The sequence below is a fragment of the Sceloporus occidentalis genome, unplaced genomic scaffold (genome assembly GCF_023333645.1).
Source record: "Sceloporus occidentalis isolate IW3139 unplaced genomic scaffold, rSceOcc1.0.p SCAF_4, whole genome shotgun sequence".
In the NCBI taxonomy this organism is placed as follows: Eukaryota; Metazoa; Chordata; class Lepidosauria; order Squamata; family Phrynosomatidae; genus Sceloporus; species Sceloporus occidentalis.
In genome coordinates this window covers 163,940,976-163,968,496 of record NW_028316984.1, presented here as the reverse complement: position 1 = coordinate 163,968,496, position 27,521 = coordinate 163,940,976, and the positions used below count along the sequence as shown (strand labels likewise).

Sequence of the window (27,521 nt, the reverse complement as noted above, 5' to 3'; positions counted from 1 at the left end):
AACATCCCCCCTTTAAAAAAAAAGAATTAAACATAATACAGTTAAAATAAGTATTAAAATATCTATCAATACTAAAATAAAAATAATAACTAATAAACATGACATAGTCAAGTGTGGCAGCACAATACATGGAGCGAGGGGGGGTCATTCTATGGCCGGGAGGTCAGCTTTTTAAAAGCTGTCTAAGCCGGTCATTTGACGGATCTCGTCCGGCAGGTCGTTCCATAGTTTGGGAGCAATTGCAGAGAAGGCCCTCTGGGAGGTTGCAGTGAATCTGGTCTTTAAAGGCTGCAATAGATTCCTCCCAGAGGACCTGAGTGTGTGGGGCAAATTATATAGACAGATAGATAGATAGATTTATTTGTATCCCACCCAATCCTGGGGAATCTGGGCAGCGAAGGGCAGTAAAAAATACAATACAGAAAATACAATATGATGCAAATAATCCCTTCCCAACCCCCTGAACAAAACACAATCAATAAACAATGTAAATGAGGGAGCCATCAGGCAGACCAGCAACATCTTGGACTGCCTGAAGGAAGAGGCCCCTCCCTCCTCAACTGTCATCTCGGCCTCAGAGGGAGCCATCAGGCAGACCCAGCAACATCAGGGACAGCTTGAAGGAAGAGGCCCCTCCCTCCTTTAACTGTCATCTCGGCCTCAGAAGGAGCGATCAGGCAGACCCAGCAACATCAGGGACAGCTTGAAGGAAGAGGCCCCTCCCTCCTTTAACTGTCATCTCGGCCTCAGAAGGAGCGATCAGGCAGACCCAGCAACATCAGGGACAGCCTGAAGGAAGAGGCCCCTCCCTCCTCAACTCTCATCTCGGCCTCAGAGGGAGCGATCAGGCAGACCCAGCAATATCAGGGACTGCCTGAAGGAAGAGGCCCCTCCCTCCTGTAACTGTCATCTCGGCCTCAGAGGGAGCCATCAGGCAGACCCAGCAACATCAGGGACAGCCTGAAGGAAGAGGCCCCTCCCTCCTCAACTGTCATCTCGGCCTCAGACGGAGCCATCAGGCAGACCCAGCAACATCAGGGACAGCCTGAAGGAAGAGGCCCCTCCCTCCTTTAACTGTCATCTCGGCCTCAGAAGGAGCGATCAGGCAGACCCAGCAACATCAGGGACAGCCTGAAGGAAGAGGCCCCTCCCTCCTCAACTGTCATCTCGGCCTCAGAGGGAGCAATCAGGCAGACCCAGCAATATCAGGGACAGCCTGAAGGAAGAGGCCCCTCCCTCCTTTAACTGTCATCTTGGCCTCAGAGGGAGCGATCAGGGAGACCCAGCAACATCAGGGACAGCCTGAAGGAAGAGGCCCCTCCCTCCTCAACTGTCATCTCGGCCTCAGAGGGAGCGATCAGGGAGACCCAGCAACATCAGGGACAGCCTGAAGGAAGAGGCCCCTCCCTCCTCAACTGTCATCTCGGCCTCAGAGGGAGCCATCAGGCAGACCCAGCAACATCAGGGACTGCCTGAAGGACGAGAGTTCTCCCTCCTTTAACTGTTTAACTTTTGTATTGTATTACAATTTTCACTGTACACCGCTATGATCATTGCGGAATAGCGGTCTATAAATAAAACGTATTATTATTATTATTATTAAATAAACTCTATGGGGGTAGCCAATCCCTCAAATAGGTTGGGCCCAAGCCACTCCATGCCTTCACTGCAGCAGCCCTGCTTTCTCCCCCTTCGTGTGTTTTAAACATTTGAATCTTTTTTAATAATTGTTTATAATCATATATATATATCTACATATAAAATTGGCCATCTGTCAGAGGGGGTGCTTTGAGTGAGAGTTGGAGTGGCTGGCCTTTGAGGGCCTCTTCCAACTCTATGGCCCTGTGATGGTGAGTTCCTGCATGGCAGAGCAGCAGAGCAGCCCCAGAGGTGCCCAGCCCTCTCCTTGGGGTGTCCCCTGTCGTGCTCCCAGAGTGACGCCACTGGCGTAGGGCAGACTCTCCCATCATCATCCCTTCCTCTCCCATTGATCCAGAACAGCCTCTCTGCCGGCTCTATGACTCTCTTCTGCCCGCCTCCTCCAGTGACAACGACTGAGGGAATTCTTTCTCCCTGAAATGGAAGCCCGCGAGGTCGCTTCCTATTGGCTGAAGCGCCGGCGACGGTTTAACCTCCGCTGCAGCTCTCCGCCGCCAACGTTCCATTTCTGGAAGCTTCCTTGCGCCAGGGGCGAGCGGCTCGCGTGCCCGCCTAGCAACAAGGAGGAGGGGGCGAGGGAGGAACGTGCCTCCGCGTTCCAAATATGGTCACGGCCGGAAGCGCCTACGTCACGCCGTCCTCTGCGGGCTGACGGACGTCACGGGCGGAGTGACGTCGCCCTGGGAAGCGCCCTAGAAACCAAACAGTAAACAAGGAGGCGGGGCCAAGGCTGGGAGGGAGCAGGGTCACTGAGAGAGAGGGCCCTTCTCTGCCCTTCTCCTCTCCAAAGAAAACGCTCATAGCGCGCAATCTTGGTGCCACCACAAACTACAGTTCCCAGAATTCCATAGCATGGGCCCCTGGCTGCCAGTTTAGAGTGGTGGCAAGCCGGGTTATTGCTGCCATCCATGTTGGCATGCTTTCCTTGTGCTTTTGGGGGGCTTTCCTTAAAACTCAGTTGTTGTTGTTTCTCTGAGCCAAAGGAGCCGGAGGAAGGATGGCCATCTGTTTTCCTGTTTATAAAGCACTGGGTTGTTTGTTTGTTTGTTTGTTCGTTAGTATTTGGTCAGAACAACTTCTCAGTTTGAGGCCTAAAAAAGCACGGCTGAGAAATCCGTTCATCCTGAAAACAAAGGAAAGCGCAGAGCCCCTTTTCTGACTTCATTCTCACCCAGCCCTTGGTTTTAAAGAGGTCGCTAGCTGCCTTGAGTTTTGTTATTGGGAGAAGGGCAGGGTATCAATGAATAAAATGACATGTTGTTGTTGTTGTTGTTGTTGTTTACTGGCCTTGAGTGGACCCTGATTCATGGCAACCCTGTGGATGAGATGTCTGCAAGACCCCTGTCTCACTTTACTGTTCTAGATCTAGTCTAGTCCTTTCATGGCTGTCCTTCTCAAGCCAAACCATTATTTTCTGTACCCAGATGGACTAAAAGGAGCCCTGATCCTTATGAGACCAATTAGAATCGAACAATGAGCAGCCTCTCATTCCTTTTCCATAAAGGACAGTCTCAAGCGTCTTCACTTGACATCTTAGGGCATCAGCCTGTTTATTTATTTATCCCACCTTTCTCCCAAAGTGGGGCCCAAGGCGGCTAACATATATATAAGGCACAACAGTTAAAATTGTACAGTTAAAATCATAAAAATATAAAAATACAAATCTCAGAGATCTCTGAAGATGCCAGCCACAGACGCAGGTGAAACGTCAGGAAGAGACTCTTCTAGAACATGGCCATGTAGCCAGAAAAACCCACAAAAAAGTATGGATGCTGGCCATGAAAGCCTTCAGCTTCACAATCTAAGCCAACCCCCCCCCCCATCCCCTGATAAAACCAGCCCTGCATGGTTTTAAAAAGCTATCCACTAACTGAGAAGCAATGCTATACAATGAGGCCTCCTAACACTTGCCCATCCTTTACAGGATTCAGCAGAAGCCCTGCTCTGGAGGCAGAGTGTCACATCTCCTCCTGCCACCATTAACAGTGCGCTGGCAGAACGCTTCACATGCATATAGAACATGCCACCAGTGAAATAGCTGACATGGTTTGGTAGAGATATTTTAACAATGACCCCTGAGTGGCAGAGTCACAGTCAATCCAAGCTGGCCACAGGGAACACCCAAATCCCTTGCTGCAAAAGCTCCTTTCACTGCTGGCCTCTTTCTAGGCACAGTTCAAGAGTGCTGGTAATGACCCATAAAAACCTATATGTCTTGGATACAGCTTATCTCAAGGACCATATTCTTCCATATGAGGATGTTGAAATCTTCTGGGGAGGTCCTTCACTGTGTCACCTCACCTTCACAGGTATATCTGGTGGGAACACGGGGGAGTGCTTTCTCTATGGCTGTCCTCAGACTCTGCGACTGGTTGCCTAAAGAAGTTAGACTGGTGCCCTCTCAGCCGGGAAAGAGCCTTTCAGAATGTGCTGCACTGTTTATTGGTAGTTTTATTTGTAATGGCCATGCTTTCACTGCTCTATTATTTCTTTATATCTTAACCTTTTCTGTCATATGAATTTTAAAGCTGTATCTATTTTAACTTTTGTAAGCCGCCCTGAGTCCTAGGCTGGCAAAAAGGTGGAAATAAATAAATATAGTAATACAGCCAGCATGGTGTCATAGTTTGAGCATTGGACTGCGACTCTGGAAATAAGATTCATTTCCCTGCTCAGCCATAGAAACCCATTGGGTGACCTTGGGCATGTCACACACTCTCAGCCCCAGAAAACCCCATGATAGGTTCTCCTTTGAGTTGCCATGTCAGAAACTACTAGAAGGCACACAACAACAATAGCAATAAGGACATTGTGGGACACACAGGTAAGAGACTGTTCCTTGTTCTTCCATCATTCAGTTGCCAAGGCAAGGGTGCAGGGGTTCAGTTGGAGCAATTAATCAGTAATCCAGAATAACTCTCTGCCATTCAGGATCCATTCCCTCCCAACTGCCATGCACTAAATACTGTTACAGCAAAAATACAGCAGAAACAATTGTTAGCTTGTTGAGAAGTTAACAAGACCTATCAAGAACCTAGTATAGAAATACATCTTGTATTTCTTTTATTTATTTCTTTTATTGGATTTATATCCCACCTCTCTCCAAAAATGGGATTCAAGGCAGCCAGATGTGATCTGTCAGTTCTAGGTAGTCATTTCAACCAGAGTCCCATGTATAAATGGGGTTCCTATACTCCTACAGTAGATAGTGTTGTCTGCTGCTTCCATAACAATGAGAGAAACTGGCTTGTGCGTGGAGTGTGCCATCACTGGAACAAAGCCACCCAGTGTGCCTTAAACCAGCCCTCCAGATGTGGAGCACTATGTTAGTGAAAGGTGAAATCTGATTTGAATGCAACTGCACATGGGCTTTTGTGTGAGTCTGTACATAGTACAACAGAGAGTCAGCATGATGTATTGGTTTGAACATTGGACTACAGCTCTGAAAACCAGGGTTCAAATGCTCATTTGGCCACTGGAACTGAGCGACCTTAGGCAAATCACACTCTCAGTCTCAGAGGAAGAAGGCAAAGGCAAAAACCCCTCTGAACAAATCTTGCCCAGAAAACCTTGTGATACGTTTGCCTGGAAGTTGTCATAAGTCAGAAATGAGTTGAAGGCACACAACAACATAGCACAACATCTCTTCCATGATAAGAATCCCATTAGATCTTAACAATTTCATATGGCTACATTAACAAATACTCCTTTGCAGAACAGTATTGATCCTAATTTCAAGTGCACTAAAATCATTCTTCTCTAATATATGTTTTTTTCCTGTAATACAAAGCCCAGGAAAGACAAATATATTGTATTTAATATTTTGTTATCTTATGGTATGTATTATTTTATTATTGGGGTTTTTGGGGGGGTATAGTTGTACACAAAATTTGGGATTCAGCTAGGTTTGCTTTTGTTGTTCCTTTTCATTTTGAATTGTTTTGTAGTTTTGTTTTATAATTATTAAAACTATCTTGAGAATGTTTGCATTAAAAGGTAGCATAGAAATGTGGTAAACCAAATAAATCATTGTAACAAATAAGGGCTTTAAAAAAAACAACCCCCTTCATTTCATTACTTAATCTTTATCAGGAATTGACAAGCTTCAGACTATTTAAATGTCTCATAGAGCAGCAAGATGCTAAGTAGGGTTCTGGACACACACTTAAAATTAAAGAGCAGAAAAATGTACCTTTGGACACATTCACAACAGTTTATTTTTATTATCAGAACTGAGTTCACAGTCCATCTGTACCATTAAGTAGACTCCTGTCTTTTTCTCACACTTCTTCATTTCGGCAGTCTGTCTCCACCACCATCCCCTCTTCTTCCTCCTGGAAATGAAAGGGTTGCTGATCTTCCTAAAATCATTCAGGAATCTGTCAATAGATCACAATCTACTGTCTGCCTATTCCTAATCTGTATCATACCTAAGTGTCAAGGGAAATCTAACAAACGGGAGTACAGCAAATACATAAGAACAATTTTAAAAGGATGGTCAAATTCCAGTAATCTTTATCATATAAAGTTATATTTCAAACCCACTACCCAAATATCCATTATCCTGTCCTGGACATATGGAGCATACATTTGGTTTCCAACATATAAGAATAAGGTATTTCCCCCCAGTTAAGAAAGTCTGATTGAGACCTATCCCATGGCAAGTGCCTCAACTGTTTGAAATACTCCCAAATCCATGTTTTCAAATAAGCATTTATATACAGGATAGCACACTGATATTAAACATTTGCACTTGCATATTTGTCTTTAGCATCTTCAGAACACTGGTACAGGACTGGGTAATGTGATATGCAGACATGTTTTAATATTGAAAACTATTCTGTTTCACTTAAACCTGCAGAAATAGACTATTTATTTTGAACGGGATAAAATATGTGCTTATAGAATCAAAGACAGATTTATCTCATTTATGTTTAACCTCTAGATCTTTGTCATAACTATGGTCTCCGTACTGTCCCATGTTGCTTAAGACCTGGCCCCAAACATTTTTAGGGGAAACAAATTATCCCTGAGAGGAGAGGAGAGGAGGAGACAGGAAAATTAGTTTCATAATCTGCCTTAAATTAACTGAGTTGAATATCCAAGCTTAGTTTTAACAAAGGTCTCCCATGGACTCATGTCCATGTAGTCTCTCCCCGGTGTGGGGTACTGGCAAATCTGAAAAGAAAGTAGGAGATATGGGAAACTGTTTATCCTGTGAATTTCCTTTTATTAATTTACCTTAGAATCCAAACCTTTACATGTTTGTTGCAGGAATAAGAATATGCAGTATAAAATGTATAAAAGAAGCACATTAATCCATAATTATTATAGCATAAATAAATACTTTGTGGGCAAAATTATGTTCTTCAGAGACTGATCAATATAATCATCATATATATAAATTAGGAAAACAGAGTTGAATCCTAGGAGTGTGTAATGGAATATGTTAGACCTTGGAAAGCTAACTTCTTAGACTGCAATATATATATTGCAGTCTATGAAGTTAGCTTTCCAAGGTCTAATATATAATTAATATATATATTAATTTAGATGGCTAGGGACTTGCCGCAAAAAAATTAAGATCCCATATATATCTATATCTATATAAAATCTTTATGTTGAATTAATGACTAAAATACTTTAGTCTTTTCAGTATATAGTAGTTTAAGATCATGAAATATGAAGAATAATAAAAAAATTGATGTTGAATAATAGATTTAAATGTGGGTGAAATATAAAATAAAATGAAAATATAATAAATATTTGATTTTTAAAACATTACAATTTGTGGACATTACTCTGGTCTTCAATATCAATCTTCTAGCAATTAACAGAAGAATAAATAAATATGCCACCCCACCATCCAAAGCAGGAGGGGAAAGTTGTAGTTATAAGGAACAATTCGTTCAACATTATTTACTTGCTATTGTACGTACAAATCTGTATTACTGGTTATTTCCTAACATTATTATTTCCGATCTCTACTCATTTACCAGTGCTGTAGTAGTAATACCAACCCTAAGGGAAATAATTAGTAATACTGATTTCTAAATGTAAAAGAAGATAGAATACATTCTCTCATGCATATTTACTATTAAAAGACATAGCTAGTAAGTCTGGAAAATTGCAAAGGGATCTTATAACACCTTTGAGACTACTGAAAGAAAGAAGTTGGTAGTATGAGCTTTCATAGACTTGAGCCTACTTCTTTAAAGACATGTTTTCATAGCATGAATAAATAACATCCATCTACGGAAGTAGGCTCCAGTCTATGAACATTCGTGCTACCAATTTCTTTCTTTCAGTTAGTCTCAAAGATGCTATAAGATCCCTTTGCATTAATAATTACTACTTTTATGACATCAGTGCCTTTTTCAGAGACCTCATAGCATGCCTTATGCTTTGAAATTTTTGTTAATCCTATATGTGCACTTAGAAGTAATCTTAAATGAAATTAGTATCCCCAACCTTTGATTAAACACATAAAACATCAAGCTGCAAGTTATTCACAGAGAACTAAACTGTTATCTCTGAATTGCATTCTAGATCTTCAGAGTCTCAGTTCTGTGGCTATGTGATAATGTGTTTGAAATAACAGGACATCTATACTTCAATGTATTGGAACTATACAGGTTGTTTGTTTGGTGTAAGGTAGCTTCCTATCTTCTGAAGGACTGCTAATGTTTTCTCTTGTCCTAAGACTATGTGGAAGAAAATAACTAGGGGAGATCAATTGTAGATACTCATTGAGACAATTATGACATTTACTTCCATGTGAATTTTAGCCCTCCAAAAGTAATATGGGATTACAGGTAAAACTGCTGTTCTGACAGGTAATGACTCCTCAAAACAACTGAAAAAGATACCATTCTTACTGTTTACAATCTTCCTCTGCTGCTGCAAGACCTTTTTAAAAGCCAGACTACATGACTACATGGGTACCAATTAGATGTTTAAAGGGGAGAGGAGATTGGTAACTTTATTTAAACAAGGATGAATATAGGATTTGTGATGCTAGCAGGTAAATGCTCAGAAAGGAGTGTATTGATTCCTGCACTGAGACAACATCTGAAAATTGTTTATGGATGAGCCCTTGAATGCATGTGCTTCCATACAGTAGCTATTATCTGTCATAATTAACATTGATGTGTAGGACAGCTCACTGAGGGCAAAACGTTCCCTGGCCTGGCAAATAAGTACAGTAATAAGAACTCCTGTGTCAGGAAGTCATTAGGATGGAAGCATCTAATATTTACCTATCCAGCCCAGCATTTTCTACTCTGACTGGCAGCAGCTCTCTAGCGGTTCATGAAGAGTCACTTTCACACCATTTGGCACCTGATCCCTTAAAGTGCATTTACTGGTGAATTAACCATAGCTCATTAATAAAGCAGATGCTCCATGTGGACTCTGCATGCAGATCACATGTTCTTCCACTGGACTTTCATCCCTCCCCAAGAGTCATCAGTGTGATTTACTTCCATAAAGTATAGCTTAATTTAATGTTTTAATGCTTAGGTTACTAGACTTTATTTTCATATTTTTGTGAATTGTCAGCCATTAACAAGCAGATAGAGTTATATGTAAGTATTATTGGTTCCATATAATCACCTTATTCTTCATTTTCAGCTTTCTGTACTAGAAGATGTGCATTAAATTAAGCTGTGTCTGTAAGACTAACTTTATTTTTGCTTAACGTTGTTACCTGCAAACTGTTTTCACTGTAGTATGAATCACATGCTTACTCCCATCTACACATGAAGGTGAGATCCAGCTGTTTTGAACTGGGATGAAACAACTACACTACCCCCTTATGCGCTTGACCATTGAGATAGGTGGAACAGTAATATTTGGGGATTTTTCCACACAGAGGTCAAATTAGCAAAGCATCACCACTTAGCAAAGTGATTGCCATTTAGAAATATGTCTGTCAAATAAAAGATAAATAAGGCAAGGGATTTAGTTACAATTTATCATAGAATGTGACCAGTAATAAATGCTCCAGTGAAATTGCCAGCCTGGTTAAACTGGAAATCATGGCAATTGTTTGCCTGTGTCTAGACAGAGGATTTTTCCAAGTAGCTATAATGTCCATCTGGGAGCTTTGATATGGACACACACTTCTATTTGGGTAGCACTATTGCTGCATATTCTGACTGTGCCGTCAGTGGTGATTGTATTAGATTATTTAATCGAGAAAGGAACAATAACTATCAGAACCATCTCCATTGTTATTGGATTAACTGATTCAGTGTGCCTCTCATTCGCAAGGTTTGTAGCTGAATGAAAGCAGTATTTGTCACATGCCTCTGACTTGTTATTAAAGTGTCCCAATGGGACCTACCCTAAATTCTTCTAAGAGGAGATCCCCTGCTCAGCACTCCAGCAAGCCTCAAAGAGGCTCCCATTTCTTCTTTTTCCAAAGGACAAAATCCCATGGCTACTGAGCAACTGCATTGCCAGTGGCTTGTTTGCAGGACTGGGTTGCTGGTTTAGGTTTTGTTTGTAAGAATGTGCAGTATATGCCTCTGCAAACCTTAAACTCTCACCTAGGCTTGATGATCCCACTGCATTATTTTGCAGGGGCCTAGGCTGTTTCTATTTCCTTCAGCATCTACCACCCAATTTTGATATTAGAATGATTTAAGAGGTTGTTAACAGGGCCATACACTAAATTGTAGGCCGCGTAGGAGCTTTATCTAAACTGACGTTTACTGAGTTTGTTGCAACTCTTGTGTACAAGAAAGCACTCCGCTATTCAACTTAGGAGACACCTGGAGAAGAAAAACCTGCAAGATTCCCTCCAAGTCTCTTGGGTGAATAAACTCTTTTTTCATCTGCGTGTGGGAAGTTGGGGGAGAGATGAGAGATGTAAGGCAGAGGAAAATGAAAGACTGCTTAGATGTAGGAAACAATGAAGCTAAAAGAACAAAGTCAGATGTACTTGGGGAGAAGGAAACAAACAGGAAACCTGATGTGACGAAAGAACAGAAATCTGAACAGAAATAATCTCAAGCCTAAAGGAAATATCATTTCTCCACTATATCATGGGGTTATTTGGCTGCCTGTTGGGGAATTACTGAGCCCTCCGTTCTTGACCAAAATTGCTGATGAGGTTTATTTAAACTTAAACTTGAAGTGGCAATACTATGGATATTAAGTCCAAGGCTTTCATGGCCGGCATCCATAGTTTTTTGTGGGTTTTTCGGGCTCTGTGGCCATGTTCTAGAAGATTTTCTTCCTCATGTTTCACCAGCATCTGTGACGTATCTTCTGTGAAGATGCCAGCCACAGATGCTGGTGGAACGTCAGGAAGAAACTTCTTTGGAACATGGCCACAGCCTGAAAAACCCACCAAAAAAACCCCCAAACCAACGGCTGTTAACTTGAGAGTAAAGTTTGCTGAACAAACTGGGACTTGCTTCCATGTACTTATGCAGAGGACTAGACTGTTAGAAGGCCCTGGAATGATGCCTGTTAAGCAATCGTCGTTTAAAATCACACAGAATAGGGCTCATAAAGGTGGAACACATTTCAATAACAAACAGTTGGATCTGAAAGGTATTACAGGAGTGTGATGCAGCGGTTTGCGTGTTGGACTATGACTCTGGGGACCAGGGTTCGATTCCCAACTGGGCCATGAAACCCACTGGGTAGCCTTGGGCAAGTCACATCCTCTCAGCCTCAAGGGAAGAAGGCATTGGCAAACCTCTTTTGAACAAATCTTGCCAAGAACACCCCATGATATAGTGATCTAGGCTGGATATGACTTGAAACCAGGGCCATTTACCATTACACCTGACCCCTTGGAAAAGCCAGGGCAAATTTGGACCTTGATTGTCTCATATTATTCCCCAACATAGTCAGAAATAAATATATATATCGATTTCAGAATTTTTGCTATAAAGAGATGACAGAGACTTTGATAGCATTCAACTTCAATGCTTTTATTGACAGTGTCTTGAACAGTAAGCGAACAATGCTTAATTGTTATTATTTTTTAAATCCAAATCCACCATCCACATCTCAATACCTCCAGGTAGAAAAAAAACCCAAAAATAAATATAAATATCCATAAATAAATTAAACACACAATAAAAAAACGTTTTCATGGAAAACTTATGCCAAACCATTCAGACCACTTCAACAATGTAATGATCAGTTAAAAGTTACAGATGAACATTGATCTACTGTACAAGGAGAACTATTATGGTACATGGACAATGTAGCTATTTATTGATCTACTAGAAAGTCCGTTTTCCCCCTTCTCCTTCTTGTTTCGCCTCCCCCAGCAGTTAAAGTTGGGTCAGTTGCTAAGTTATCAAAACACGATATTGCCAGGAACACAGTAGTAGTAGTAGTAGTAGTTATTGTTAGTCAGCTGCACTAGATAACAAAGTCTGAAGGACAACCCCCTCCCCAGCACCAGATTAAAAAACCCAGCCATGAAACCAACAGATTAATGCTAGTGAAGAGTATAGGGAGGGGAAAGGGAAGGGAGGGAGAGTAAACCCAAACCCAGCCATGTTGAGCATGCTACAAAATGACTACGCTCGTTCCCCCATTGCTTGCGGCTTTGACTTTAGCGGATTTGATTATTCACGGATTTTACCAATGTGTCCTCTCTAGGAATATCTAGGTCCTCCAGCACAACTCTATGGTCAACTTTAACCAAAAGCGGCACCGAAGGACCATCCCAGAGACTCCTAGAGAGAGCGCTCCACTAGGCCTTGGTGGCTCCTCTGGCGCAGGTCTATGGTCAATGTCTGGCAGATGTTGGCCACAGAGTTGGACTGGAGGACCCAGGGGTTCCTAGAGGGGTGTCCTCTCAGGTGAAAAGGTAGTGTTTTTGTGGTTGTGTTGTTCCTGGGGTCCTAAGCCCAGCTGAGGCGGAGGAGGGCGAGGGGAGCAGTCCTGAGGGAGGAGGGAGGCAAGGGGGGACCAGACACATTCCATGCGGTTTTTGCTACATCTCTGGAAGAAGAGTCGAGGTCTCCGCAGGCCCTGGCAGTCCTTTCGGGGGAGGGAAGGAGGGAGAGAGCGAGCGAGCTCCCAAAAGGAGGGCTGCCTTGCTGTATCCCAGCTGGGAGGCCTCCCTTCCCGCTTGGGGGCTCCATGCAGCGGTGGGGGCCTCCTGCTCACAAGGCCAGGAGCGTGGGGGAGCTGAGGGAGTCGGAGGAGGGCTCGTTGCTGGTGCTGCCCTTGCGGTGGGCGGCGGCGCAGCTGGGGAAGGCCTCGCTGCTCTCGGGGAAGGTGAAGGCGAAGGCCGAGCTGTAGGCGCCGGAGGAGGCGGCGGCGGGGGGGCAGGGGCCCGGGGTGCAGGTGACCACCGGGGTGCAGAGCGGCTCCAGCTCCGAGGCCGCGCCCAGGGCCTCCCACTCGGCGGCGTAGAAGGAGGACGAGGAGCCCCCCGAGAGCTCCACCGCGTCCGGCACCCGCCGCGAGGGCGGCCCCAGGAAGAAGTCCTCCAGGGGCTCGGCCTTGGCCTCCCCCCGCAGCGCCAAGGCCTCCATCGCCTCCTCCTCCTCCTCCTCCGCCTCTTCCTCCGAAGGGCCTCCGGACAGAAGCCCCAGCGGGGAGGCGGCGTTGGCGTTGGCGAGGGTCAGGTCTTGGTGGAAGCGGAGCGGCTCGGGGAGCTTGCAGGCCGGGCGGTGGGCGGCCAGGATGAACTCCAGCTGCTCCTTCTCCTTCAGCAGCTGCGCGATCTCCGCCTCCAGCGCAGACTTCTCCTCCTCCAAGTGGTCCGTCTCCTGAGGAAGGGAAGCAAGGAGAGGTTAGGGCCAGGCCCCGAGGAGGAAGGAAGGAAGGAAGGGAGGAAGGGAGGAAGGGGAAGAGGAGGAAGAGAAAAAGAGGAAGAAGACAAAGAAGAGGAGGAAGAAAAGAGGAGGAAGGGGAAGAGGAAGAGAAAGCGAAGGAGGGAAAGAAGGCGAGGGGGAGGAGGAGGCAGCCCGGGGCGCCTCGGGGTCCACTCACTCACTCACTCACTCACTCACTCACCGCTTGCAAAGTGTCGGTGAGCTCCCTTCTCCGGTTGCGGCACTTAGCAGCTGCCATCTTGTTCCTCTCCCGCCGGATTCGCCTCTTTTCCTCCTCTTCGGGCGTCAGCTGCAGCGAAGGAAGGAAGGAGAGAAGGAGGTCAGTCTCCAGAAGGGGCCTCCCCTTGAACCCCGAGCCCTGCCCTGCGCCTCCTGCTCCGCCGCAAGAGAAGCTCCAAGGAGTGATGTTCTGCAGCCTTAGTCTACAGTCCAAGCCAAAGGCTCTGGCCTTCCAGGGCTTGTCCTTTGGGGAGACACTCCTCCTTCCTCTCTGCCAGAGAGAGAGAGAGAGAGAGAGCCCTGGTGCCCCTAGCAAATCCCAGGATGCCACAGCAGGGAGCCGTGGCAGTTAAAGGGGGCTCCAAGGGCATTCATTCTCCAGCAAAAGAGCCGGACTCCTCCTTTTCTACGGGTCTCAAGCTGCTCCTTGGCTTCCAAAAGGCCTTCATAAACCCCCTTTTCCCTTCAAGGAATCATTTCGTTTCATATCTATTCCGCCTTTCTCCCAGTGAGGGACCCAAGGCGGCGGCTCACACAGTAAAAACACCCTTAAAAACCTATTACAATTAAATGGGGACACCCCTGTATTTCCATAGGGAAACCATACTTGGCCATAGGGAAACATATAGGAAATATCTCCAATGTTTCCTCATGTCTCTTATGGGCAAATATTCCCTATATCTCCCTAAGGATAAGTATTCCCCAATGATTCTCTATGGCCAAATATTCTTCAATGTCTTCAAGTCCCTCCCAATGCCCCCCTGATGCCCACCTGCTCCATTTTGCCCCTCCGTCCGATGCTTTGCCCTCGGCTCCCGGCCGCCTTGAGCATCCCTGGCCGGGAGTAGGGTCCTGCTTGCGGGGCCTGGAGCCCGTAGGGATGGGGCCGAGCCTGGGAAGGAGCCACCGAGGAGATGAGGGTGGGCTGGACCATCCATTGCAAGTCCGGGCTGGTGGAGATGGCCGTCACGGTGGGCACGAAGTTGGCATTGGAAGCAGCCAGGTCGGTGCAGAAATCCTGAAAGGGGACAAAAAGGGTGGGTTAGGGTTTTATTAAACAAACAATGCAGAGTCTGCACTGGGAAGATAATCCGGTTTGAAACCGCTTCCACTGCCTTGGCTCCACAACAAACGACCCTGCCCAGAATTCCATAGCCTGGAGCCAAGGCAGTGGAAGCGGTTTCAAACCGGATTGTCGACCCAGTGTGGACACCAAGGCGCCCATCTCGCTTGCATTCCCCGGGGCCAGCTTGGCTCGGACGTCTCTCCTCGTCACATGGAGGCTGGTTATAAATATCTCTGACGTCAGCAATGACGCAAGCGCCGCTCCGGAGTCTCCTGAATGAAGCCGCCTCTCTCTCTTTTTTATCAATGAAGCTGCTTTACGCACCGGCTCCAGCGTTAAGCTCCCCCCCTCCCTCCTCCTCCTCCTCCTCTTCATCCTCGCAAGGCATCATCTCGCAGGTCAGTTCCCCCCCAAAAGAAAACCCATACACACACCATGACCCTCCCCACCATCACAAAGGAATGGCCTTATAATACACTGATGATTCTATGTACAGTTTTACACTATCATCAGTGTCCTATATTGTCAGTCCTTTATCAATAAGTAATCCATAAAGTATGGGAGGTATCAGTACGGGATCAATATATAACCCCTAAGGTAACTTTTTGGGGGGAGATGTATCAAAGCAGTCATTTCAGGTCCAGGAGGTGGAGATCGGGAATGGCTCTTGCCCAGGGTGACCAGCTGTCCTCCTTTTCCCTGACCTGTCCTCCATGTCCACCTTCTGTCCCTGAGACCCTCCAGTTTTGGAGCATCACTGAGAAGCGTTGGCATTGAGGTCCATGAACTGACACTGTTTGGGGCTTTTCTTGGAGGAGTGTCCTCAGTTTCTCTGGGAGGCCTTACATTTCCCTATTGCCCTCCTTGACTGGAGGACCTCTGCTCACCCTGCTCTTGCACTTGCTTTCATCATCATCATCATCATCATCATCATCATCATCTTATTATTATTATTATTATTCCTGCAACTTCATTTCCACACATAAAGGGTTTGTAATTGGAATTGACATCCTCCTATACCAATGGCATATATATATCCCTGGTTTCCACACCACTAAATGCATCTGAGGAAGCAGACTCGAGTCTTCGAAAGCTCCTGCTGCCAATTTCTTTCTTTCAGTGAGTCTCAAAGGGGATACGAGATCTCTCTATGTAATAATAATAATAATAATAATAATGTCATCCACTTCAGAGTAAACAAGAGGGGTTCTCTCTGGGAGAACCGAGGTCCTCACCTCGAAAGAGGCCGAGGCAACCGCAAAATTGCCTCCAAATTGGAGGGGGGGAAATGTCAGACATCTCCAAAAAACCAAAGCTTCAAACCCTCCGTCTAAAGATAGAGCCAAGCTTTTGCTTCTTGTTGTTGTGTGCCTTCAAGTCATTTCTGACCCTAAAGCGAGAACCTATCCTGGGGCTTTCTTGGCCTGTGCTTATCATCATCATCATTAGCAGCAGCAATAACACCTACATTTCCATACCTCTATTATTATTATTATTATTATTATTATTATTATTTCTCTCTCTCTCACCTTCCTCCCAGTACAGAGAGAGCCCTGCTTCAAATAAAAAAAGAGGGTAGACGTTTTGGGATGATCCCGATGCTGGAAGGGATGACAGGTCCGGGGAAAGAAGGACTGCCTAGTCACCCTATAGGACCTATAGCCCGATCCCCCTGCTCACCTGCGGGTTGACCGGCGATCCCATGCTGGAGAAAGAGTCGGCGGGAGAGGGGTAGTAAGTGAGGCTGTCCCCGGCCGGAGACGCGCTGCTGCAGCGGGAGGAAGAGGCCTCGTAGTCGGCGGTGGTGAAGCCCTGGTACATCATCTCGGAGCAGCACCAAGCCAATAATAATCAACAAGCCAATAATCGATAACCCCCACTCAGGGGTTCCTAGAGTAGGCAAGCGTTAGGCTTCTTCTTCTTCCTATTCCTCTGCCTCTGAGCTCTGCTGCTGGAGTAAAAAACGAGAGGGATCACCGCCGCCTTTTATCCTCTTGCGGCAGAAACTTTTTTTTGTGAATGGGATCTACGTCACGATCGGGAGGTTCCATCCGGGAAGGGGGTGTGTCTCTCTCTCTGTGTGTGTATGACCCTCCTTCACCTGTGAGCATTCTTCCCCCTCTTCAGCTACAAAAATCCCTTCCACTAAAAAAAAGTCAGGGTGCTAATGAGAAAATTGAGAAAGAAAAGTCCCCGGTTATTTGGGGGGGAATCAAGGGAAAGCAGTTGTCAATCACCATCACCCGCAATACTAAACTCCCCCCCGACGCTCTGCGACGAATGGTTCAGCCTAAGCTCGGGAACCCACTGACGTAAATATCCTTATATGGCATACATCCTGTCCAGAGGGGTGTGACTGCCGGGAAGGGCTCCAGGGCTGCGGCCAAAAGGACCGGCGCGTGCCTAGCAGGGAGGGAGGGAGGGAGGCAGGCAGCAGGGGGAGCCACGGAGGAGAGGGTGGCTCGGGGTTTGCTCCCTTTTAGTGCTGCTGTGGCCACGCTCTGGAGTGACGCCTGGTTAAAGGGACCTGGGCCTCCCCTCCATGGTCCACAGCCAGAGGAGACACAACAAACCACACACCATCTTTCCTTGTTATTTGTTTTCATAGAATAATATAATAAGATTACAACACAATAAACATACAATTATTTATTTATTATCTATTTACAGTATTTATACCCCGCCCTTCAGCCCTAAAGGCGCTCAGAGCGGCTTACTATTATTATTATTATTATTATTATTATTAATTAGACGGTTCCCTGCCCTCAGGAAGCCAGGAAGCAAAGATGATCAAGTTGAGATCATCATACTTTGGCCACATAATGAGAAGACATGGATCACTTGAAAAGACAATAATGCTAGGAAAGGTAGAGGGTAGAAGAAAGAGAGGAAGACCATGAACTAAATCAGGGGGGTTATGGGCAAGGGCTTGCAGGATCTGGGCACGGCAGTGGAGAACAGGGATTCTTGGAGATGTCTCATCCACAGGATCTAACCTGATAGCCTTGGCTGAAGAGCAGGGTATAAATTATTATTATTATTATTATTATTATTATTATTAACCGGCTCAAGGGCAGCCAACAAGAACAAGAACAATGTAAACCTCTTTGCAGCATGCAGTACCATCTTTAGTCACTAGGTAGAAGAATCACCCAATTTGCACAGGGGAAAATGCAGCTGAGGAAGGGTCACCATGAGTCGGATCATATTTTGGTATAATCACTGGTTTTGTTTTCTTTTTGAGTCTTACTGTTACGATTTGTGATCTGTGCTACAGTTGGCCTCTAGTCTAGTCTTGGCCACCAGTATAGAGTTCCACCATCTTTTGCTTCCAGTTATATAGTCTATTTGGTTTTTGTGTTGAACATCTGGTGATGTCCATGTGCATAGCCTTCTTTCTGGTTGCATGAAGAATGTGTTTGCAATGAACAGGTTATTGGCTTCACAAAAATCTATTCTGCCTCCATAATAGGGACAACCATGTCAGTGGGGAAACCTTTACCTTTACCTTTTTAAATACGTTTAGGCTTTCTGTGTGATATAGTTGTTTATGTCACAACTATTGCCATTACATTCGGTAATATGTGGTATGGGAATTACAATTTATAAGTAACGTTAATACAAATAAACATTACTAAAGATTCTGTATGGTGTGGGATGGAAGGAGGTCAATGGGGGAGGTTACACCATGAGTTACTGCACTGGGTGATGGCAACCTTAATAATACCACTGGTTTCAAGGGTTCACAAGTACTACAGTACTTAGGATCGGCTCAACACCTCTTTTCTTCATCATGAAATAAGTCTATCCTTGCGATGTTATGTTATTTCACCATAATTTGCATGCTTCTGCATTTGCATACAGAGGACATCTCCCCTTCCCAGTCGCATCTAACAAAGAATATGGTTACCTCCGCACTGCACAAATAATCCAGTTTGGCACCGCTTTAACTGCCATGGCTCAATGCTATGGAATCCTGGGAAGTGTAGTTTGTTCTGGCATCAATGTTCATCCAGAACAGTAATTATTATGAGGGATGAATGTGTGTTTTATACATTCTGACCAATGTTTGCTGCTATTGTAGACCATGCATGTCCTGGGCCCAGTGCTATTCAACATCTTTATCAATGACTTGGATAACAGAATTGGGGGCATACTTATCAAATTTGCAGATGACACCAAATTAGGAGGAGTAGCTAATACTCCAGAGGACAGGATCAAAATTCAAAATGATCTGAATAGACTAGAAAGCTGGGCCAAAGCTAACAAAATGAAATTCAACACAGAGAAATGTAAGGTATTGCACTTAGGGCGGAAAAATAAAATGCACAGATATAGGATGGGTGACACCTGGCTGAATGAAACTACGTGTGAAAGGGATCTAGGAGTCCAAGTAGACCACAAGTTGAACATGAGTCAACAGTGCGATGCAGCAGCTAAAAAGGCCAATGCAATTTTAGGCTGCATCAATAAAAGTATAGTGTCTAGATCAAGAGAAGTAATAGTGCCACTATATTCTGCTTTAGTCAGGCCCCACCTGGAATACTGTGTCCAGTTCTGGGCCCCACAATTCAAAAAGGACATTGAGTAACTGGAGTGTATCCAAAGGAGGGCAACTAAAATGGTGAAGGGCCTGGAAACCATGTCCTATGAGGAACACCTTAGGGAGCTGGGGATGTTTAGCCTGGATAAGAGAAGGTTAAGAGCTGATATAACAGCCCTGTTTAAATACTTGAAGGGATGTCATATTGAGGAGGGAGCAAGCTTGTTTTCTGCTGCTCCAGAGACTAGGACCCGGAGCAATGGATGCAAGCTCCAGGAAAAGAGATTCCACCTCAACATTAGGAGGAACTACCTGAGAGTAAGGGCTGTTCGGCAGTGGAACACACTCCCTTGGAGTGTAGTAGAATCTCCCTCCTACCTTGGAGATCTTCAAACAGATGCTGGATGGCCATCTGGCAGGGATGCTTTGACTGGGAGTTCCTGCATGGCAGGGGTTGGACTGGATGGCCCTTGAAGTCTCTTCCAACTCTACAATTCTATGATTCTATTATTCTAATCTCAGCATTCATTTTTGCTACAATCCTCAGATAACATTTTCCCCATCTTATCAAGGCAAAGCTCTGGTGTCAGAACAAACTATACTTCCCAAAATTCCATAGCATTGAGCCAGGGCATGTAATCTTTCCCCTTTCTGACAGCCAGGTCCATGTTGTTGTTGTTGTTGTTGTTGTTGTTGTTGTTATGTGCCTTCAAGTTGTTTCTGACTTATGCCAACCCTAAAACAAACCTTTTTTCCCCCAAGATTTATTCAGAGGGGGGTTGCCATTGCTTTCCTCTGAGGCTGAGAGTGTATGACTCACCCAAGGTCACCCAGTGGGTTTCCATGGCCCAGTGTGGAATTGAACCCTAGTCTCCAGAGTCATAGTCCAACACTCAAACCACTAAGCCTCATGGCTCTCCACCAAGGTCCATCCAGAACAATAATTATTATGAGATTAACGTCTTTTTAATTCTTACCAAAGTTTGCTGCTATTGTACGCCATGCAGTCCTAATCGCATTCATTTTTGCTACAATCCTCAGTTAACATTTTCCCCATTTTATCATTGCAGAAATAAAAGGGACAATCTGTTTTATGAACTCCCTTTGCCATCCTGCACGTCTGTCTTTGGTAAAATGAGCTGATCTGGCAAAGCTAACTATGAGTACATAATCACACTGTTTCCAGTTCCAGTCAACAATGTTAGGTTTGCAGCCAAACATTTTCTAATATGAATATTAGTCATTGCAAGAGTGGACTGAAACTCAGTAAGTGCATATGTCTCCTTTCAGTTACATCAGTTTCATTTTTATTGGCATTAAATAATATGCAAATTGCATTATCTCTATCAATTTACATCTAGAGAGATCACCCTGTTAGTCTGCAATATCAGTATGCCAAGAGATCTTGTAGCACCTTTGAGATGAACTATGCAAAAGAAATTGTAGCATAAGCTTTCTTGGACTTGGTCTGCTTCCTCTGAGGAAGTAGATAAAGGGCCTTTACAGACTGGCCTGAAAGGCTGGCCTGGGGGCAGAATTGGGGTGCAACATCCTGACAACGCACGCCCGACTCCACCCCTCCAGTGCGCCCTGATGCCGTGTGCCGCTCCAGACGTGCCTCCAGCGCTGCGTCCAGATGACACAGTGCCAAAGGGGCACCATACAGACATGCCACTGCGGCTATGACACCCTTTCGGAGGTGCAAAAAGGACCTGCTTTTTGTGGCTCCTTTTTTGCAAAAGGCCGGATCGGGGCTGCGGCGCGAGGTTTCCAGGGCCCCGATCTGGTGCAAAAAGAAACGGCCCCTTTGGGACAGTCTGCAGAGCCCCAAAGTCTACAAAAAGCCTATGTTACAACTTATGTTACAAGATTCTTTTATTTACATCTTTGTATCATCATTCTTTATTTTAGGCTGCAATCTTATGTATGCTTAGCTAGAAGTAAGCCTCACTTACACAGGACCAAACTGTTAGATAATAAAGATATTTCAGGATATCCTTTTAAAATTCTTTGTTCCATAGGTTGCAAGTCCACAGATTCTATTCTGTTCTACAGTTGTCCCTCCCCATTTGTGGCTTTCACTTTTTCAGATTTGATTATCTGCGGATTTGATTAATATGTTCTCCCTAGGGATCTCTAGGTCTTCCAATGCAATTCTGCCAGAAGTTGACCACAGAGTTGTGTTGGAAGATCTAGAGATTACCATAGAAAACACTTCTCTAGGCATCTGTAGGTCCTCCACAATGATTATATGGGCAACTTCTGAAGATGTTTTCCATAGAGTTGCAGTAGAGGGCCTAAAAATTCCTAGAAAGGTGTTCTCTCAGGTAAAAAAAAATAGTTTTTGTATTTGTGCATTTCCCACTTTCATAGGGTCCCTGTGCCCCTAACTCCAGTGGAGCGCCTCCTGTACTATGCTGTTGCTATCCTTACCGTTTCAGTTTTTCTGGGTATAATAATAGAAGAGCAACACAGAAGTTTATCAGACAAGGGAAATTGGAAGTATAATCCAATGGCAATCTGAACGCAATCATGGGGTTTAACGTTATTACGTGCTAGACTACCACATGCAAATTCAGGCAATGGCATGTTATTTTCGGGCAATGGGAAGTCAGTTCGAATGCAATTCGCATTGATGTAAATTCGCTGAACTAGCGAATTCACGTAAATGCGTTCTGGCCCCACTTTCTTTTCATTCAAAATTGAGAGAAATTCCTCCCGTGTGATAAAGTTCACAGAAATGAGCAATGAAGGTGCTGACATCTTCAGAAGTATGACAATATAACATGAAAGTGTACCTACAGAAAATAATTATTTTCTCATTTATTTAGAAGATTTAATTTAAAACTTTCTAGAACAGGGGTGGGCCAGATGTTGTTAAGCTGAAAATCCCATCACTCCTAGTCAGCACAGCCAGTGCTGTGGGAAATGCTGGGAGTGGCAGACTAGGTTACAATGAAAAGCAGGTCTAATTAAAGGCAATCCCCATGTGAAGTAGCTGGGGTTGTTCTAGTTCACGCAAGGGGAAAATAAATCACTGACTCAATGGTAGGTAAAGTTATGACACTTCAGTTCATTTCCAGCTGGGTCAGCATTTCACCCTGTATTAATCATACATTCAAATGAAGGTGAAAGACCTAACGCTGTCACTCACATGCCATTTACTCAAACAGATGCAATGGATAGCTCAGAGGTTTCAAACCTGTTTCTGAGGTCACAGGGGACTTATGACAGGAGATTCCAAAATCCCTGTCAGTGTAATACCTTTAAGTAGGCCAACTAAAAGGTGACAAAATTTGCAGTCCTTTGAAATCTCCAGCTCTTTTTATGGGGCAAAAATTTCCAAAGACAAAGCAGATGGGGGGAGGAAAGCCAGGTCATGTGGGCATCTGCATATTCTTAAGATTAAAGAGCTAGGAGAAATGCAATTTTCAATTTTCAAATATTCAGATGGGGCTCTAGCAGGTGATGTCATGGTTCCCGGTTGCACCTCGAACTGTCCCTGGAACACAATGGAAACAAGAAATGAAGATATGTTCGAAAACGCTCCCCACCACGCACACAGTTTCTGAAAATATAGTTGACCCTCCATATACATATGATGCTTTGACTTTTGCAGATTTTATTATTTGCGGATTTGATTAATATGTTCTCTCTAGGAGTCTCTAGGTCCTCCAGCTCAACTCTGCTAGAAGTTGACTATAGAGTTGTGCTAGAGAACCTAGAAGTTCCTTGAGAAAACACTTCTCTAAGCATTTTGTAGGTCCTCCAGCATGATTCTGTGATCAATGTCTGGCAGATGATGACCATAGAGTTGCCCTGGAGATTCCTAGAGAGGTGTTCTCTCAGGTGAAAAGAATAGTGTTGTTTTTTTACTTTTGGTTTTTCCATATTCATGGCGTCCTTCACCCCTAATCCCAGCAAATGGGGAGGGATCACTATATAAAATCTAGCTTCATGGCGACACACACAAGTTCCTTGATTTGTGGGGAATCAGAAGGAAACTACAGTAGTTTATATTAGCAGCAGGAGGATGGTTCACATTGCGTCAGGAGCTCATAGTCCAGGGGTGAGAAACATTTGGGCTTCCAGATCTTTTGGACTATAACTCCCATAATCCCTTATTACTACCTGATGTTTCTGGGAATTGAAATCCAAAACCTTTTGAGAGTCATTCTCCCACCCCTGCTGTCAGCTCCTTGACTGTCTTGCTTGGAATGTGAAGATTTGAATTAAGCAAATATCAAATTCATTTATTAGACTATGAGACATCTCCTATGCGCTTAATGTTCTTCTCTTAAATAACCACCCTTACATACAACTGAAAGCAGCTAAATACCTTTATTGACATAATTAAGACAGTATCCAAATTAATGAGAGAGTTGAAATTTTAAATTGTCTTCATTGTCCATAATGCTACTTCAGCCTTCAAGAAACACAGAATAAAACTGAAAGCAATAGCCTCAGCTTCCAACTGCAGACAGTCGCATTATGGTATCATGTAGTCCAGATTTCCCATGTGCTTGAAAACATCACCTTCTGAACCAACTAGTGGGTTCAGAGGATGTATTTTACTGAAAGAAATGTATCTGATGAGACAGCAGACTTTTGAGTCAAGCAGAACACTTCTTCAAACAGCGGGGAACATCTGGAGGCAACCCAGGTATGACCTGATTCCATAACAGAACTGCATTTCCACTCTATTTCTGGAGCATCTATTCATGGAGCGGCTGAAGAGGCAAAAGAAGAAGTAGAAGAAGAAGAAGAAAAGAGGGAGGCCAATAAACTAAGTTTATAGTATGTAATCTAAACCATGCAAATGATTGCCATGGGAACACACCTTTGTTGTTATTATAAATAAATTCCTGACTCTGTAGTGGAATTGTTTCTGTGTGAAAGCTTTTGGTCTGGAAGGAATACCACACATGTCCCGTCCATATGGAAAATATAACCTAACCTCCTTCCTTCAAGCCTTGATGGGAGGGAGGAATGTCCGGAGCTGTGGAATATTCTGCACGTTTCAGATTTAACATGATCACGAGACGCTGAATCATGGCAGGGCCCGCTCCGTAGATGAACTGGGTGGTTGTGTAATAATTGTAGTAACAACTTTTTTTCTCTCTAGTCCTTCCAAAAGACGGCTCTGATCTGAGCATCTCGGGTCAGTCTTATTATTAATAGAATGTCCCAGAAATGAGACATTACAGAGCCAGTGTGGTGTTGTGGTTTGAGCATTGGACTATGACTCTGGAGACCAGGGTTTGGTTTCATGAAACCCACTGGGTGACCTTGGGCAAGTCACACTCTCTCAGCCTCAGAAGATGGCAATGGTAACCTGCTTCTGAACAAATCTTGCCGAGAAAAACCCATAATAGGCCCCTCTTAGGGTCACCATAAGTTGGAAATGATTTGAAAGCACACAACACACCCACACAAAAATGGTTGCTGGCCAACAGAGAAAGAAGGGAGGGATGGAAGGGGAAATCCTCTGGCAAGGCTCACTCTGTCCAGCCAGGGTGACCAGATGTCCTCACCACAAAGGAGGACAAGGCACTGCAAAATGTAGGACATTGCGGGGGGGGGGGGGAATCAGATATGCCAAAACAAGAAAGCTCAACACACTCCCTAGAAATATAAATTCATGCTTCTTAGGCATGTTTAAAAGGGAGGACATTTTGGAATCCCTCCTGGAATGTAAGCAGGGCGACCAGATGTCCTCACCACAAAGGAGGACATTCAAAATGCAGGAGAGGCTTTTTTCAGTCTGACATGCCAAAACAAAAGCTCAAACGCACTCCATATAAACACATTCCCTATAGAAATATAAATAAAGGGGGGGGGGGATTGGGGACAGAAGGCTGGGATCCTGTCCTGGGAAAGGAGGACGTCTGGCCAGCCTGGTCCTGAGCCAGGGGAGCTTTAGTCTTCTCCTCCTTCTTTTTGGGAGGCTGCCAGGGAACTGCGGGAAGAGGCAGAGGAGGTTTCCCGGAGCAGGAGTTGGAGGATGCCTTTGCTCTTTGGTTGCAAGGGAAGCCCGAGGAGGAGGAGATGGCCAGGAGCCCCTGCTTTGTTTACAGCAACAAGGGGATGAGGTTTCTAAGCACTGGAGGGGGAGGGGGAGGGGAAGGAGGAGGAGGAGGAGGCTCGTGATGCTCCTTCCCAGCCTCCCTGCAGTTCCTGCGGCTTGAGCTCATAGGTCCAAGGCGGGCTCTGATGATGGTGATGCTCTGATGATGATGATGATGATGCTCTGATGCTTGCCTGGGATCTGGGCCAAGGAGGGAGGGAGGGAGGAACTGGGCCAGTGGCTATTTCCAGCTTTCCTCGTCACAGCAGCCTTTCAGGGCAGGTCTCCTGGGGGATAAGGAGCCCTTGAGGATCAGGAAGAGGGAAATCGGTGATGGCTGCCTCCACACTGCAGAAATAATCTCGTCTGATCCCACTTTAACTGCCATCCAGTGGCGTCACCCGCTGCAGTAAATCACCTTCCATTTTGGCAGAAATAGGCTGTAGCAGTCACCTGCTTCCCTTTGAAATGCGTTAAGAGATGGTAGGGTCAAGCCCGGGGGGGGGGGCAGAAAGGAGAGGCCCCAGAAATTTTTTTAAAATTAAAATTAAAAAAAAAGAAATTAAAATTATTTTTATTTTTTAAAAAATATTATTTTAAAATCACATTTTAACCACCTCTCCACTATATATGTAAATACACTGAGGCTGTGGGTGTGTCATATTGTAATCTAAAGGTATAATTTTTCATAACTGGAGCGTGTCCAAAGGAGGGTGACTAAATTGGTGAAGGGTCTGGAAACCATGTCCTATGAGGAACGGGAGCTGGGGATGTTTAGCTTGGAGAAGAGAAGGTTAAGATGTGATATGATAGCCCTGTTTGAATATTTGAAGGGATGTCATATTGAGGAGGGAGCAAGCTTGTTTTCTGCTGCTCCAGAGAACAGGACCCGGAACAATGGATGTATGCTACAGGAAAAGAGATTCCTCCTCAACATTAGGAGGAACTTCCTGACAGTAAGGGCTGTTTGACAGTGGAACAAACTCCCTCAGTGGAGTGGAGTCTCCTTCCTTGGAGGTCTTTAAACAGAGGCTAGATGGCCATCTGTTGAGTGTGCTTTGATTGTGAGTTGCTGCATGGCAAGGGGTTAGACTGGATGGTCCTTGGATATCTCTTCCAACTCTATGATTCTATGATTCTAGTTGTTTATGTCACAAAGATTAGCATGACATTCAGTGGTATCTGGGAATTAGGATTTACAAGTAACATTAGTGCAAAAAAAAACATGACTAAGGATTCTGTATGGTGTGAAATGGGAGTTCAATGGGGAGGATGACACCATGAGTTATTGCTCTGGGTGACACCAACCTTGTGGTCTGCTCTTGTGGCCTCTTCCACCTCTATGGAGTTTATCACACTAGGGAGATCCCGAAGAAATATGAGATTTAAACTAGATTTAAATTTTAACAAACCCACAAATGCAGGAAGTTTATCAGATGGCGTCACTGTTAAAGTGAAATAATGTGAAGTTAAACTGAACGTAAAGCAGAGAAAAACATCAGCTTTTTACTTTCAGAACTTCCCAAAAATAAAAAGCTGACTTTTTCTCTGCTTTACATTCAGTTTAAATTCACGTTATTTCACTTTGGGGTTCATTTCATGTGATAAGCTTTCAGCATTTGCAAGGTTTTTAAAAATCTAAATCTCTTTTAAATCCCATTTTGCTTCAGGCTCTCCCTAGTATGATAAACTTATATGATTCTATGGTTCAAGGACAAAAAACTGAAGATGTTAGTCATAGGCCTGCATTTTGCTGTTTTTGTTCTCAGTTCAGATGGTAATAAAAAGATCTACTTAATTTACTGTTTTGATATTACCTTTGTATCCCAACTATTCTTCAAGGAGATCAAGTTAATGTACATGCCACTTTCCCTTTCATTTGTACCTTCAAACTCTCATATGAGGCTGGTTAGGCTGAAAGATAGTGGTAGGTCTAAGGTTGTCCAGCAAGCTTCACAGACTGAATGGAGATTGTGTTTTGGAGGATGGCAATTTGTTTAAATCTTTAAATCAAACCATAGGAAACAAATATTTTCATTGCTAGAGGTTACTAGACAATGTTTTGTAAGGCATCCAATGGGAGGAAAAATCCAAGAGCTGCTCCTATGTGATATATCTTTCTAGAGCCAAGGAACCTGGACAGGCATA

General features: G+C 44.5%; 1 protein-coding gene across 1 annotated transcript; it reads right to left on the bottom strand.

Moving 5' to 3' along the window:
• Positions 1-11,583: 11,583 nt before the first annotated feature.
• Positions 11,584-16,706, bottom strand: FOS (Fos proto-oncogene, AP-1 transcription factor subunit). Its single transcript, XM_089522239.1, has 4 exons — positions 16,444-16,706; positions 14,470-14,715; positions 13,660-13,767; positions 11,584-13,412 (listed from the first exon to the last, which is right to left on the bottom strand). The coding sequence occupies exons 1-4, from the start codon at positions 16,585-16,587 to the stop codon at positions 12,801-12,803; spliced, it is 1,110 nt and encodes a 369-aa protein (XP_089378365.1). The 5' UTR covers positions 16,588-16,706; the 3' UTR covers positions 11,584-12,800.
• Positions 16,707-27,521: the final 10,815 nt, after the last annotated feature.